This window comes from Pongo abelii, chromosome 11 (assembly GCF_028885655.2).
Source record: "Pongo abelii isolate AG06213 chromosome 11, NHGRI_mPonAbe1-v2.0_pri, whole genome shotgun sequence".
NCBI classification, from domain to species: Eukaryota; Metazoa; Chordata; class Mammalia; order Primates; family Hominidae; genus Pongo; species Pongo abelii.
In genome coordinates, this window is record NC_071996.2 from 61,081,064 (window position 1) to 61,096,772 (window position 15,709).

Below are 15,709 nucleotides of genomic sequence, written 5' to 3' on the forward strand. Positions count from 1 at the left end.
GAATTATATTCTGTGACCTACAGTTTTGAGGATAAAAAGTCGTGTATTTCATTAAAGTTGATATAAGTTTCAAACTCAGAAGATAAAACTTTCTTAATATTCCCGAGAAACTTGAGGTATACTAAACATTTCTGGATGGCAGTTTGATTTACCATGTATTTTAATATTGACATAAAATATGATCCTTTTGAGGAAACACAGTTGGGTAATATCAATCTCAGTGCTTAGAAAACTAATTTAGATAATAGAATTAAATAACAAAAACAGATTGAGGAGAAATTGAAATTCAGTGTGCAGAACCACTTTTGGAGTCACAAGACAGTGATGGCCTACCCTTAGGAGCAAGACAAATGTCTCATTACTGATATTTGACCAAGTTTTCACTTTTTCCTATCAGTCCATTTTGAAATCAGCTAAGACTGTTTCAGATAAAGGAACATCACAGAACCCTGGAGGAGATTAACATTAACTGATTGACTCCACTTGCTGGGAGAAGGTCCCCCTGCTTGCAGTTCGTTCAAGGTCCTGGAATGTGAACTACTGCGCCTGTGATGGAGAAAAGGCAAATCACACACAAAATTGAAGTTCAGGGAGTTTCTATGGAATCTAGGGTTTTCAACCAGCAAGTTTCATAACCACATAATGACTTGGGGAAAGTATCAAGGGGGTAATAAGAACTTAAAATCTCAGAAATATAGCACTAAAAGGACGGTTCTTCCCCCGCTCCAAGTGCTTTATTTTGCAGAATGTTTCCTTAAGCCCAGAGTCACACTCCTTTTTCTATAAATTTAATAAGCACTCAAAAAAATACCATGAATATATGTCCTTTTTCTGGTTTTTTAAAAGGAAAAAAGGTACAAATGATTAAAAAGAAAAAAAAATGTAATGGCTGTACTCGTGGATAAACTGCTAGCACATTGGTTTTTATTTTTCTAGACTTCTAGTCATATTGTCTATGTGTCTGTATGTGTTTAATGCAAAAATGGGATCACAAGCTGTTCTGCCAGGTAGCACAGTGATAAGGTGCACGAGTTTGGAATCTGACCAGGAGTCCCGGGTGTGGTTCCAGCTCTTCGAGTTACCAGCATATGTTTCTTTGTCTGTAAGATAACAATAAGGGTGTACCTATTCACAAGATTGTGATAAATAACATAAAGGAGATCATATGTGAAATGCTTAATCTAGCATTTAATAAATGCTTAATAATCCATTCTGTTGTTCCTGTATTCTGCCACACTGTCCCTGTAACACCATGACTTCCTGTATTGATTGGGGCAAGAGAAGTGGCAAGCGGGGAGGCACTGATATGTTTTTATTCACAAATTTTTTAAATGCACACTCTAATAACCAAGGAAAATACATAGCTGTCACTTTATCCTGGCTTATAGGACCTTATATTTTTGATATGAAGTTCTGTGTTTTAAATTTTATAAGGCAATATTCAATTCAAAAGTGGCCTCAGTAATTTTTGTCTCTGTTCTAATTGCCGCTTTTGAAAATACATAAAATAAACTGTTTAACAGCCATTTTGGTTCTTTTTCATATATATGATACATATGTAGTTTTCATATTATTACGAAAAAACTGTAGTACATCATGTAAGTACTGTGAATATCATACAGTTGTGCTGTTTCGTCTTCTTCAAGTAGAATTTTATGTCATTTTATAATTTGCCTTAATTTCCAAATAGAAACAATTTTTGTCCCAATTTTAAATACTATCTAAAAAATTAACTTAGATAAGTTTAAATTTTATTTAAGGTTTTTGTGTTTTTGTATAATTTAATGTGGAAATTAAATGTTAATATGCAAAACAGGTCCTAAGCTAAATTTTATGACAAAATAAATAAATGTTTCATTTTTTTCCTTCTTTTTCTTTAGCTCAACTGAGAAGTCATTTCCTTGGAGATCAACAGGTATGTTTTTTATTATATAAAAGTTATGTTTGATAAACACAAATTACATAGCCTACTCTCTTAACTTACTATCTCTTGGTGAAATAAGCCAAGCAAAGCCTTTAATAGTGACAATATTGCGCTACATTGCTTTGGAATAGTAGTTCTTAATATGCTTAAGTTTTTAGTATAATTGAGTAAATTTGTGTATGTCAACTGTAATGAAAAAACATTGAACAGCAGCATTTTTAATATCAACCCCATATCTGAAAGTTTCCATTTCCCTCATAAGAAAACACAGGGCTGACTTCAAAAAAAGTTATTACATAATCAAGAAAGCTGCTAATTATACAAGTTGGATCTTTCACTGTGTTCATCATACTCAGAGAAAAGTTGCTTGACGTTTTCATTTTTTTAATGTATCCACATGTGGAATATCTAGTAGCTTCTAACATAGTGTGGTAGCTTTTCATGTAGTCTCTCTATCTTTTCTTTTTAACCTAAATTCACCACATAGGAAGGATGAATTACATTAAGGAGACTGTCTGCCACTTACATAAATCGTTGATGTCTTCATACTCAGCCTTCACTCAATAAATGTTTATTGAGTATTCACATAATGTACCGGGTGCTGTGCACATTGCTGGGCAGAGTGATGGGCATAACTCACACTTGTCCCTGTCCCCTTCCCCCATGGAGCTTACATTGTAATCAGTAATGTGAACAATGTTGTAATGCTGGAATAGGCATTGATATGTAAATACTTTGGCCCTTTTCAAACAACACTTGAATTGAGGAAGACTTAGATAACCAAATGCCCAGTATCTGAGTTTATCTAAACCTGGTGCCAGGATTCTGGTGTTCCTTATAGTGCATACAAGGCACTTGGCTGTCATACAAAGAAGTTCTTTCCCCCAGAAAAATAGTGTTAAACTGTTGATGAGGCAGAAACGTGAAAAGCTACCTAACAATAAGACTTCTAAACAACAGTTTAACACCAGGCAAGACACACCATGAAATAATATATGGTTAACTGCCAAGTAAGTATTATGTGGGAAATACTGATATAAGTGGACAGCCCACATCTGAGATGGCAGAGGAGATGGTCCTGCAGCCTTGGGCTTGATGGGCGGCTCTGGAGAGGGCATTGTCACTGGGCAAAAGAAGAGACAACACAAGTGTCATGGGAAGGGAACATTTAAAACTGGTTTGGGAGGTGATAAGACATGCAAAGGCTAGAAGGCTGAATTGGCTGAAATTACAGAGATCTGTAAGTTCCAGGGGCTTTATACTCTCTCCGTGATCATGGGGAGACACTGAAAATCCTTGAAGCAAAATGTCATATTATTTAAACATTTCTCAGAAGAAACAGCAGAGCTGTGAACTGGTGGGAGGAAAAATTAGTGACAAGATAGACCAATTGAAAGCTTATTGCAGAATTTGGTATGTGAGATCATCTAGGCAATTCATAAGGTTTTAGAGGCTGGTGTGGTCAGGTGGGTAGGCAATAACTGTGAGGTTTTGCATTTGGGAGGATGGTACAGTTAAAACAATTAGGAGTGTCAAAATGGAGAGCCAGTTTTGGTGGGGGTGCTCTGGACCACAGTGTGAGATGTGCTGGATTTGAGATGATTAAAGGGCAGCAAGTGACACCACTCAATAAGCGTTTAGAAATGTGATTACTAGAGAAAGCCTTTATTCAAATGTGAAGAAAACACTTCTGTTAAACCGATAGATCCATGCATATTAATACTTTATTATGTGGTTCAGACATGTGGGCCAGAGTGCTGTGGATAAGGGACAACTGAGTTAGAGAAAGCATGCCTGAAGCCTAGGAGAGCAGCCTATGCCAGAAGAAAGCTGCTGCTTCTTATTCTTGGGAGGTAATGAGAGAATGATCTGAAATCTGACCAAGGCGAACAGAGGGAGTCAGGTGAGATGCGGTGTTATTTCCCCCACATTGTCACAGCATTTAAGGTCGTTACTGAGAGCTGGAGCCATGTCTGCTCTGTTCAACGAAGTATTCCAAGGGCCTTGTGGATGGTAGACCCTAGGTAATTCACCACCTGAGTGAATGAATATGCGTACATGAATGAATAGTAAATGCTGCTTTACACGTCCTAGGAATATTTCGTGTGCATATATTAGCTTCACAACCAAATTCTAAGCTCTTGCAAAGTGTCTCTTTTTTCTCTCCTACTTCATGCCTAGAAAATGCCCAACCTTTAGAAGTATTAAAAGTATACCTAATGAGTAAATGAAGTGAATATTTTCATTTAGTAACAAAATCTATATTTTGAAAAATATACACAAGGAAGTTATGTTTTTAAAAGTGATAAGGACTATTTTTTATTCATAACTTGACTCACAATGCCTTAAAACCTTTATAGCCTAACAGGACGTTAGTACAGTATTGCAGGTTTGTTTTTTTTATGGCAAATTTGGCACACATGCATGTGAACTTAATTTTTTTGTTGTTTCTCTTAACAGTCTTTTCTTTCTTTATGTATAATATACAAATTTCTTTATTATAATAGTTTTATTGAGAGATAATTCATACTATATAGTTTACCCATTTTAAGAATACTCTTACATTTTTTTAGTATATTCTGAGTTGTGCATCTATCACCACAATTTTAGAACATTTTCATCACCCCTAAAAGAAACCATGTGCCAGTTAGCTGTCACGCCATTTTACCCCCAAACTTACCAGTCTTAGGCAACCACTAATCTATTGTACTTTCTTTCCTTATGGATTTGCCTATTCTAGACATTTCAGTTGAATAGAATCATACATGTGGTCCTTGTGGCTGGTTCCTTTCACTTGGCATGATTTTTTCAAGGTTCATCCTTATCGTAGCATGTAACAGTAGTTTATTCCTTTTTATAGCTGAATAATACTTATTCATTCATCAGTTGGTGGACATTTAGGTCTTCCTACTTTTGGCTGTTATGAATAATGCTTTTATGACCATTTGTATAAAAGTTTTGAATATATGTTTTCAATTCTTTTAAGTATAAACCTATTAGTGGAATTGCTAGGTCACATGGTAACTCTGTGTTTAACCCGTTAAGCAACTACCAGATTATTTTCCAGAGTGCCTATATCATTTAACATTTCCACTAGTTAAAAATAACAGTTCTACAGGAGAATGGCATGAACCCGAGAGGCGGAGCCTGCAGTGAGCGGAGATAGCACTACTGCACTCCAGCCTGGGCGACAGAGCGAGACTCCTTCTCAAAAAAATAATAATAATAAAATAAAATAACAGTTCTGATTTCTCCACATCCTCTCAAACACATGTTATTATCTTTTTTATTATAGCCGTCCTAGTGGGTGTGAAGTAATATCTCATTGTGGTTTGGAGTTAAATTTCCCTGACAGCCAATACTTCTTTTTTGGGGGGAGAGGAAGTTAATTTTTTGTTTTAGTTATTCAGGTAGTGGTGAATAATACAGAGCTTATTGTATTTTAACCTTACCAACTGCCTTCATCTCGACTTTCTTCTTTACTTTGTAAATATAATTTTTCTCCTGATTCTAAATGTAATATATACTCATCAAAAGATATTTGGAAAATATTTAAAAAGTACAAAAAGTGGATAAAATTACTTATAATCAAGCTCATCACTTAGCCTTTCTGTGCATTTGTGTGTTACATACAGTTTTTTTACCTTTTGAAAGAAATGGGGAACATACTGTATATGCAGTTACATTTGCCAGTTTTTTTCATGTAATATAAAATTCTTCAAATTCATCTTTAAGACTGCATAATTAATTTATTTCTGAAATAAATAAACAGTTGTCTAGCATGTAATTGTCAATGTTTAAAGCAAACATCCTTGCCCTCTTAAGAACTTCAGGTTTAATGAAGGTGAGCTATAATGGAGATGTATAACTATATTCACTTACAGTTGGGGGATAGGGGAATTCTATAAGGGAAAATCATAAGTATATACGTATTTACCCATATCTCTAGTATCGGACATTCAGGTTTTGTCTTATTTTTTACTATTTTAAATAACAGTGTGGTAACCATCCCTGTATATAAAATTGTATTGGTACCTTTGATTTGCCTTAGTCTAGAATTTCAGGAAGAAAATTATTTAAAGTACGTGAATATTTTAATGCTTTTGCTATATGTAACCAAGTTGCTTTCCTGAAAGATTGTATTAATTTTCCCTCCCTCCAGGTGTATGGGATTGATCTTCTCATATTGCCACATTAGTGTCATCATTTGTATTTCTAATTATCTAGAGAATATAGAAGTACAATATAGATTGCCCTTTTCTTTTCTATTGGAGAATTAGTGTTTGATGGATAAGAGTTCTTTGTAACCCAAGGATAATAGGTGTATTTATTAGCCAGGGTTCAGCTGGGAAAACAGAACCCATGCCAGGTAGTTCAACATATGGAATTTGATACAAAAAATGTAGTTATGAAAGTGTGGGTTGGAAGATTTGAGTGATTAAACAGGATGATGAAGCACCCAAGAAATAATGATACCGGGAAGCTGCTATCATCCCTAGGACTGCAGAGGCAAAGGGGTAGGTACATGGTTTTGTCAGCGTCCTAGAGCTGGAGCAGTGGGAGGGGCTTCAGACGTGGAGATTTCCAGCATTAGGTGGAACCAGGAAGGAGATGCCACCCCTGCCAGAAATGTTGTTTAAAATAGAGCCAGAGAAATACCCTGATTTCCCCATGCAATTTTTCTCCTAACCCTCACCAGTCTATACACTGGCTGAACTGAGCTGGAGGGGGCAGTTGTAGATTTTTAATTACCAAAAGCCAAGCAGACACTGCATATGATCATGTGTTGATTTACAGTCTAGAGAGAATGAGTTTAGATTATGAAGACACATTATAGTGGATGAAAAACCTATGGCCTTGGCATCCTTTCTACCCCTTCCCCATTGCTTAAGTCATTTGACTGCCATCTTCAGGATTTTTATCATGGCCAAGTAACAAATATAAGAGTACAAAAAAATAGAAAAAAACAATAAGACCTACTATTTGATAGCATAACAGGGTGACTATAGTCAATAATTTAATTGTACATTTCAAAATAACAAAAGTGTGATTAGATTGTTTATAACACAAAGGATAAATGCTTAAGGAGATAGATACACTATTCTCCATGGTGTGATTATTATGCATTACATGCCTGTATCAAAACACTTAATATACCTTATAAACATATATACCTTCACTGTACCCACAAAAATTTAAAATTAAAAAATTAAGAGAAAACCATATATACTATTATGTACTTAGTATTTTCCTTTAAATTAAAATTTTCAAATCTTTTTTTTACTTTTCTAGTAGGCTGTGCAATCAGCTGTTAAATATAAAAATATATATGGTACACAAATGTATTAAATGATTTAAATTGAATACATAGTAATTAAATGTTGTCCAAATAGCTCCTCAAGTACTCAAGTACTTTAGTGTTAGGCAGATACTAATTCAGTGGCTAATCTCCCCTCGCCACAGGTGTGTCCATAATTCACACTTAATAACTGCATAGTTCCTTATTTTTCTCAGAGCACGCTCTTGCCTAAAACTCATATTCAAGCCTAGTAGTTACATTTACTAATGTTTTTTTCCTTTGAGGGGAAGGAGGAAGGGTATTAACTTCTAAACACAGCAATCACAACTGGTATTTACTTTCTAATATTTTAACTGTATAACGTTGTGGTTTTTCTTAAGTTTACCCACTTTTCAGCCATATTTATGACATTTAAATTGTAACCATGGCAATAAGCTATAGTTAGAAGAGTAGAAAATTGAAAATTTATGAATAAAATAGTAAACTCTTATTTTCTTTTTTGTTTTTTTTTTTTGTTTTTTTTTTGTTTTTTGAGACAGAGTCTTGCTCTGTTGCCAAAGCCGAAGTTCGGTGGCGCCGTCTTGGCTCACTGCAACGGCCACCTCCTGGGTTCAAGAGAGTCTCCTGTCTCTGCCTCCCGAGTAGCTGGGATTATAAGCGTGCACCACCACGCCCAGCTAATTTTTGTATTTTTTTAAATTACAGACAGGGTTTTGACATATTGGCCAGGCTGGTCTCGAACTCCTAACCTCAGGTGATCCGCCCAACTCTGCCTCCCAAAGTGCTGGGATTACAGGCATGAGCCACTGCGCTGGCCCATATTTCCTTTTCTAGTAACTGTAGATGCTATTTATAACTTTCAGTATATATTAATAATTGGGATAAAACAGCAGTGTTGCTGCTGCTTTTTCTATAAATTTTGACAATTTTTTTTTTCTTTGCTGCTTTGACTGCAAAGATACTGAAGATAATATGAAAATCATCTATCTTAGAATTAGGCAGTCCTACTCAGAATAAACGAGGAGTGGCTTAAATGTGAAAAATATTTAAAAGACCTTCAGTCCACTTAGTCTTTGGCTGGGTCTTGACAAAAGTAACATCTTTATTCGTTTTTTGGTTTCCTATACAAAATTTCACAAAAGGATTTAGGATTGAAGGTCCTCATTTATCCTCATTTATTTTTATACTTTGCATGTTTACTTGCAGACACTTTCTACCTTTTTTCTGAAGTTTTACAAATTTGACTTGAAAAGCTTAGCTCTTTAAAAGCCTTTCAGCAATAGGTGGATTGTTAGAGATGCAATGGTTTGATCACTGCTTAGGAGCGATCCCTGCCTACTCAGGTGTTTTCAGGATGTTATATTCTGTTGGAATGTGGTAAACTGGAACCAGCCTTTGAATTGGATTTTTAAATAGCTAACCTACTGCAGCATCATTTTCTAAGAAAGAGCTTAGGATGCCCTAGGCAGAAAAGATTTTCATTTCACTTTCATTTCATTCGGTTCAGGAGACTCTAGCTTGCTTGTTTGTGTGTTTATTGTTGGGGGGTGGGGGCGGAAGTTAAGGAGGGTAGGACATTTGAAAACAAAAAGCCCAAGTTTCTGAAGTATGGGAGCTCAGAGAGATACTACCCAAAGAACGAGGAAGAGCTGCCCATTCTGCCAAACATTTTTATTTTCTCAGGTCTTTAAACTTCTTCCCTAGAAGTAATAAAGTTGTTTTGGAGCATTTATGCTTTATTATTATCTTGACTTTTGCCCTTTCTCTTCATTTTTCTGTACCCTCTGGCTTACCAGTGTTACATATTTGCATTCTAAAAATATAAATGCACATCTTTTGTGTTTTTTTATGAGGAGCAGTTTATTTATGTTTCAGCTTTGTCTTTTCTTGCATGTCTTATAACCTTGTGTATTCTGCTGAAACATTTCCGAGGGAATGTTATGTTAGTGCTCCCTTCTGTTTCCATAATATTAGTGTGTCACTAATTATTTTTCCATTGTTCACTGCTTCACATCTCTAAATATACAATCTCTGTGTACCATCAAAATTTGAGGTAACTTGTAAGAACATATACAATAAAAAATAAACATCAAAATCGCAGAAAATATATACTAGAATAATAGTTAAAGGGTGATGAAAGTGAGAAGCATATATAATCATAATTCTTCATGAGTGAAAACACTATACAGAATTTTTTTCTTTAAATCCTTTGAATGTACCTCTTTTTAAAGAAAAACACCAACTCAATAATAAAAATAGCTACACACAGTATATGCTACCCATCAGAAAGAATCTATAGGTTGAAGCCATGGATTGAAGTTTTTTTGTCAAAACAGTCATTGGTTGTTACTTAGGTCCCCCAGCCACATTCCGTGAAGTGAATTTTGCTACAAGTCACAATATCACAGTTTTTCTGTTTGCGAGAAAAAAAAATTACTAGAGTTTAGGTGGTTGCCAACTTGAGTAGATCTGTGTAAAATGCAGGGGAGGAGAATCGGCCTCAGAATCCAGCCTCCCTCCGCCCCAGCTCTTCCTAGCACATTAGACCAGGAGCAGTCCGTCTTACAGGGCTGGAATGTGCTGCTGTGTCCCCACCAGCCAGGCAGCCAAGCTCATTCTTTTTAACACTGCTGTGTTCCTAGAAAAAGAAAGTGTTCGAGAAATTGATGGATGTTACGTAGGTGATAAAGAATAGGTGCTCATGGGTAAGAAATTAGAGGCCAAAAAAGATTGGAATCTCTACCAAAACAACAAGTGAGAGAAATTTTCTAGTTGACTCAGAAGGCACTAAGGGGTTAATAGATTCGGATGAACAGGAGAGAAAACAGTAACAATTCTATGCAGTTAGGAGTTTTGATGTTTGATAGTAAATATGGAAGGGAAGAAAAAAGACCATAATAAAATAGGAAGTTTAAAACTGATTCTATAACTTCACAGTGCTACATTCATTTATTGTATAACAGATATTGAAGTGGTATGATTTTAACATACTATTCATTTAAATCATTACTGTGTGAAATACTGGCATTAGTTAATGTTTACTACTAAATTTAAGACTGTAGAAGCTAGGCTGTGCATTTTGTTTGTGTATTTAAATTTTGTTTCTAAAATGTATAGATACAAGTTTCTTCCACTGGGATGAGCTTTAAAAAAAAATAAAAAACCATCAATACTGAAGATAAATGACAAATGAGAAGGTAGTCCTAAGTCAATTTATCTTTTCTTTTTTCCTCCATCTGGTACAAGTAATTTACAACACAAAAATTCATCAGCACATCATGAGATAAGAAGTTGACTTAAATTGAAACACTTTATGCCTCAGTAGAAATGTACTGAATTTATAAAGGAGATACAGTAGGAAGTGAGTGTTGTATTGTACATGTTCATAAACAAAATATTAGATCAGCAATCATGTATAAAGGACTATTATTGAGGATTTTGGATGCCATCATTTGTTATAGCCGTAAACTTTACAAATGACAAAACTTTATCATATATTTCTTCCTGTTTCTCTTCTAAATATAAGGATGATAAGAATTTCTTTTAAAATTAGCTGTAGAGTACAAGTTTCTCTCCCTTATTTTCTACAGGCCCATTTTAGCCACACAGTCATGACTGCCTTCTTACCAACTGCAGTGCTATAGCTGCCTGATTGCCACTATAAAAGCTCTTCTTAACTTACTGTTTTAAGATGAAAATAAGATATGCTTCTTTAAAAAAAAAAAAAAAAGTCTGGAAGAATCTGAGTAAAAGGTAGAAATTCCCTTCATTCCAACATGTTCCCATACCGTGACCACCACACCTACACAACTGCACACACACACACACACACACACACACACAACGTATAGGAAAAAATCTGGAATAATGAAACACCCCAGACTGTTAACTGTGTTTGTATGTCTAAGTATCCACACACATTTGAGTTGTTTGTTTTGGTTTAACACAAATGAAGATATACTCTACATTATTCTGTGACTTTTAAGTTTTTCCCTTAACATTACAAAGTAATGGATGTGTTTCTATGTCGGTATATAAAGCCCTGTTTCTTTTTAATGGCTAAATAGTATCCATCGTTTGAAAATTTATATAACCAGTTTCTTATCAGTGAACATTTTGTTTTTTCCAGTTTTGTACTTTGACAGACAATGGGAAGATTCTTTCTGCACATATATGAGTGTCTCTGATAGGATTTCTGTAACTGAAACTTCCTGGACAGGGGTGTATACATTTTAATTTTGACAAATATTGTCAATTTGCCCACCAGAAAGCTTAACAATTTATGCTCCTACTGATAGCACCTGGTAGTCCTATCTACACTTACTATGTTACCAGAGTATAGGAATGTAAATCTTCATGATTATTTAAAATTTTAATAAGTTACTAGGCTTTAACAAAAACATTTGTTTCAAATTTCTCTATATCATAAAACAGGAACAGACTGAACAAAGTAAGACAATTTTTAAATATCATTATTAACTATTCATTAAATCATAACACTCCATGGAAACTTGAGCATACCCCAACCATCATGCTAATTAACTCATTCTCATGGAGATTGGAGATCAGCATGACCTTAGAATTTAGTAAAAGTATCATACTGTTTCCTGTCAGTTTGGCTTTCTTCTGTCTTCATAGCTGGCTCAAAATGATCAGATACATTTTTCTGTCATGAAAAATGCAACAACCACTACCAAATCAAGCAAAAAACAAACTTTTAAAAAATCACCGCTGGATATAATTGTGGGTGCCAACATCTCAACTCCAGAGGTTCCTACACACTGCAGCACTTCAGAGTCACCTGTGGAGCTACTAAAATCTTGACGCCCAGGCATCACCCCCACACAATTTAGTTCGAAAGTCTGAGTTGGGAACCAGGCGTCAGTGGGGTTTAACAAGTCCCCAGGTGACTCCAGTGTGCACAGTTTGAGAACCACTGCTTTATTCTAAAACCTAGTCATTAAAGAGAAGAATTAAAAATTTATCCTGCCTGTCCTGTTCATATTTCAGGATAAGTAAATAATCCTAGCTATTATGTAAAATATACCAAAAGAATTCCTGCTGATAAATGTAGAAAGAATAACAAAATTAGAAAAATCACTAGTTTGCAAGCCCTAATGAAACAATTCAAGCAATGATTGCCAATGGATGCTAAAACCTCTGAAGTTCCCAACCCTAGCTGCACAGTAGAATCACCCTGGGAGTTTTTTAAAATTCCATTATTCAGAATACAGCTTAGATTGATTGAATTGGAATCTCTGAGTGTGGGACTTGGACAGCAATAGTGTTAAAATTCCACCCAATTTTTATCCCAGGTGATTGCATTGTGCAACCAAGGTTGAGAACCATTGCATTAGGAGACAGATTGGTGGTAAACTTGACAGAGGATTAGGCTGCCGCTACCTGCATTGCCTGATAGATCTTAGCAACCCTGAAAGTTGTAACATGAAAGGTGTGATGTACATGGCACAATTCATAAAGTATGCTACCCACAAAGGCTTGACCTGAAAGCTTTTAGCTATAACCTTCTGCTTAAAGAAATAGTGTATTTAGAGGAATAAGTAAATGACATGAGAAAACCATCAGATAAATTCAGGATGTGGAACAACTTAAAAGTGTATTGCTGCAGTTTCCTCAGTGCATCAAAAACATGAAGGAATGGGTGCCCCTTTCTAAATTGAGGGACTTAAATCAGTTGTACTCAAATGCAATCAGGAAACCTTATTTCAGCTTGACGAGTACAAGCCAACTGAAGAAACACATTTCCAAGACATCTGAAAAATTTGAATTTGAACTCACTATATGGCATTATAGAATAATTATGGTTTTATGAAGTCCTATTTTATACAGATACAAACGGAAGTATTTAGCGTTGAAATGATCCAATGTGAGAGATTTGTTTTGAAATTCTATAACAAAGGAAAAAGATAATGGAAAAAAGTATGCGTAAAGTAGAACTTTTATATATGTTTAAAACTTTAATTATAAAAAAATTAAATACAAATGCTTTAAACAAAAGCTTTGAAATATCAAGGTAAAAATGGTGTGCTGGAGTGACATGGTAAAGCCAGCAAAATTTTGACCATATTCTGAAGGTCAGCCCTGACATAAATGGTATGAAGAAACCAACTATGAAATGGATGCATGAGTTTCCCAGCCAGTGGATATTACTTAATTTGTAGTTTCCACATATTTAGGATTTTATTAAATGAATTTTTATTGAACAAATTACCTATATTATACAGAAGATCAGCCTTTCAAGTTTAGAATGATAGATGTCTCAATATGTTTATCATGGGCCACCACCAAATAAGAATATTAGATTTTGCCTTAGCAAACATACATCTAAATATTCCAAAGCCACTTATGCATGTTATATGAACAGATCCCCAAAAGCACATTATATGAAAATCAAGAATCCAGTTTTAGCCTTTAATATTTTATGTTTGATATAAACATGCCAAATATTTAAACTTTCTCGTGCTTCTAGTGATATGTGAAGAAATGTGCTGCTATCTAAAATAAAATAGAAATTGTCAAGTCTGAAAACCCTTCTTTTTCTATTACTGCCTCCTCAAAACACAGAGCCTTCGTTCCTCAATTTACAACTGTTGCTTTGGGAAACATCTGAAAGCCACCCTCTATAATTTCACATTTCATTCTTATGACAAAGTTAGTCTGCATGTGGCTTTATCTTAGTATATTTTACCAAAAAAAAAAAATAATAATAATTAGTGGAAAAATATAGAAGATCTTGTTTCAAAAGAATCGTTTCTTCCTTTTTGATAATGAATATCATCCTTTATAGGTTTGTGTTTTTAAGAAGGTTTTTTTGGTTTTTAACAAAAGGAATCTTATTTTGTATCTCCCACTAACAGATATTCCCATTTCTATATTTGGTAACATTTTTTTTCCCAAAGAGAATAAAAAGTGTCTTTGAAAAATATTTTAGGGTGATTTTTGAGCACTTAATTGTATTTTCCATAAGCTGACTTTTTACATTACAACGAATCCCTTACTTATCCCTTTTTCAGCTTTCCTAGAGAGGAAGCAAGAGCCCCTCAGCCATTTATGAAGCCTGTTAAACTCAGTATTGGGCAATTTATGTCTTGTTCATTTCATTTTGTATTTATAATTCTTAATTTCTTGGTTTTTTTCTTGTTTTCCTTTTATAGGTATAAAGTATAAATTTTTATGGTAGGTGTGACATCTGTATTTTAATTAGTATCCAGACTAAAAATACTTAACACTCATTTTTATATGACTATTTGTGGAAATTTCTCTTCAGTTTATTTTTTTGTAAAATTTATTTTTAATGGTTTTATATTCTTGGACAGAATTTATATATGACCAGGAGATCTCTTTTAGTTTAGTCATTGTGGAAATCACTATGATACCAGTTTATGCATTCACAAAATTTGCTTATACTATAGATTTGAATCCAGGCAGTCAAGCTTTACAGTGAATTTCAAGGCAGACTAGTTGATGCCTAAAGCAGAGTTTAAAGTGAAGTAGAAGATACTTCGTTAATGGTTTCCATTTTCCAAGGCCTTTTATACAGCACTTTTTAGACGGGTAAAATTTTTAGAGCCATTGCCTTATTAATATTGATAAGATAATATAAATATGCACAAGACCCAAGAATCTAGAAATACTCAAGAACCAGACCAGAAATAGTTTCAAGAAACATGGTCTTTCTGCCTTTCCTTATGTCTTTACTTCCATTGAAATCCAACTTTTAAATGATATCCTGTGTATATAGAAGCTTATATTTGAATCAACAAATTCCAAGTATGTGTAATATTCTTAAAATATCTGTCAACTTGTATTTTCTCCTGTGGAGGAAGGAATACTATTGGTGCTTCGTGTTTCCATCACCCTGAAACAACATTTCTCACTCTGAAACAAGGTTTCCCAGTGACCTCATTCCCTCTGATGATAAGCATACCTGCTATAGAAATAAATCTTGTATGTCACAGAAGGTACTAAAGAGGAGAAATCTTTTTGGTGCTGCCACCTATGTTCTCTTCCAGAATTTGGCTTTGCTTTTTTGCCGTAGGAGGCACTGGACGATTTCTGCACCTCTGTGGAAAGTAGACTCCTTCGTAAGCCTGTGATCCTACAGGAAAGGAGAGCCCCATGACCAGAGAGGAAGTTGAGTCCATGTAACACAACAGTTTCTACTCATTTTTTCCACAAAATGTTGCCCCTCTGGGTATGACAGCCTAACCTCAGCTCACAAGCCAGAGAGTTGGAAGAAACCGTCAAGGAGAGTATCATCTGCCTTAATCTCGGGTGCTATTGCTGTCCCAAGAGTCCTGCCAAAACTCACACTACACTGTCTTTTATGTAAGGGCAAACCCCTAAACACCATAGCAACTCAGAACAGACTCGAACAAGGAGAACCTGTCATGAGGTTCCAGTGTGCTGGACTATGAAAGACTAGTCACAGGGTTGTCTATACTAAAAATCTCCTTACTGATCTC

At 34.9% G+C, this 15,709-nt stretch overlaps 1 protein-coding gene across 14 annotated transcripts in view; it reads left to right on the plus strand.

Moving 5' to 3' along the window:
- The window catches only part of PKP4 (plakophilin 4), a 227,166-nt gene that overhangs the window by 146,921 nt on the left and 64,536 nt on the right, over positions 1-15,709 (plus strand). For all 14 annotated transcript variants that reach the window (XR_008522613.2, XM_063712604.1, XM_063712605.1 and 11 more), the window contains one exon: positions 1,881-1,915. Coding sequence is in view for 10 of the 14 variants with exons in the window: in XM_063712604.1 (XP_063568674.1) it covers positions 1,881-1,915 (35 nt within the window). In the remaining 4 variants the exon portion in view is untranslated. The remainder of the gene's footprint in view (positions 1-1,880; positions 1,916-15,709) is intronic.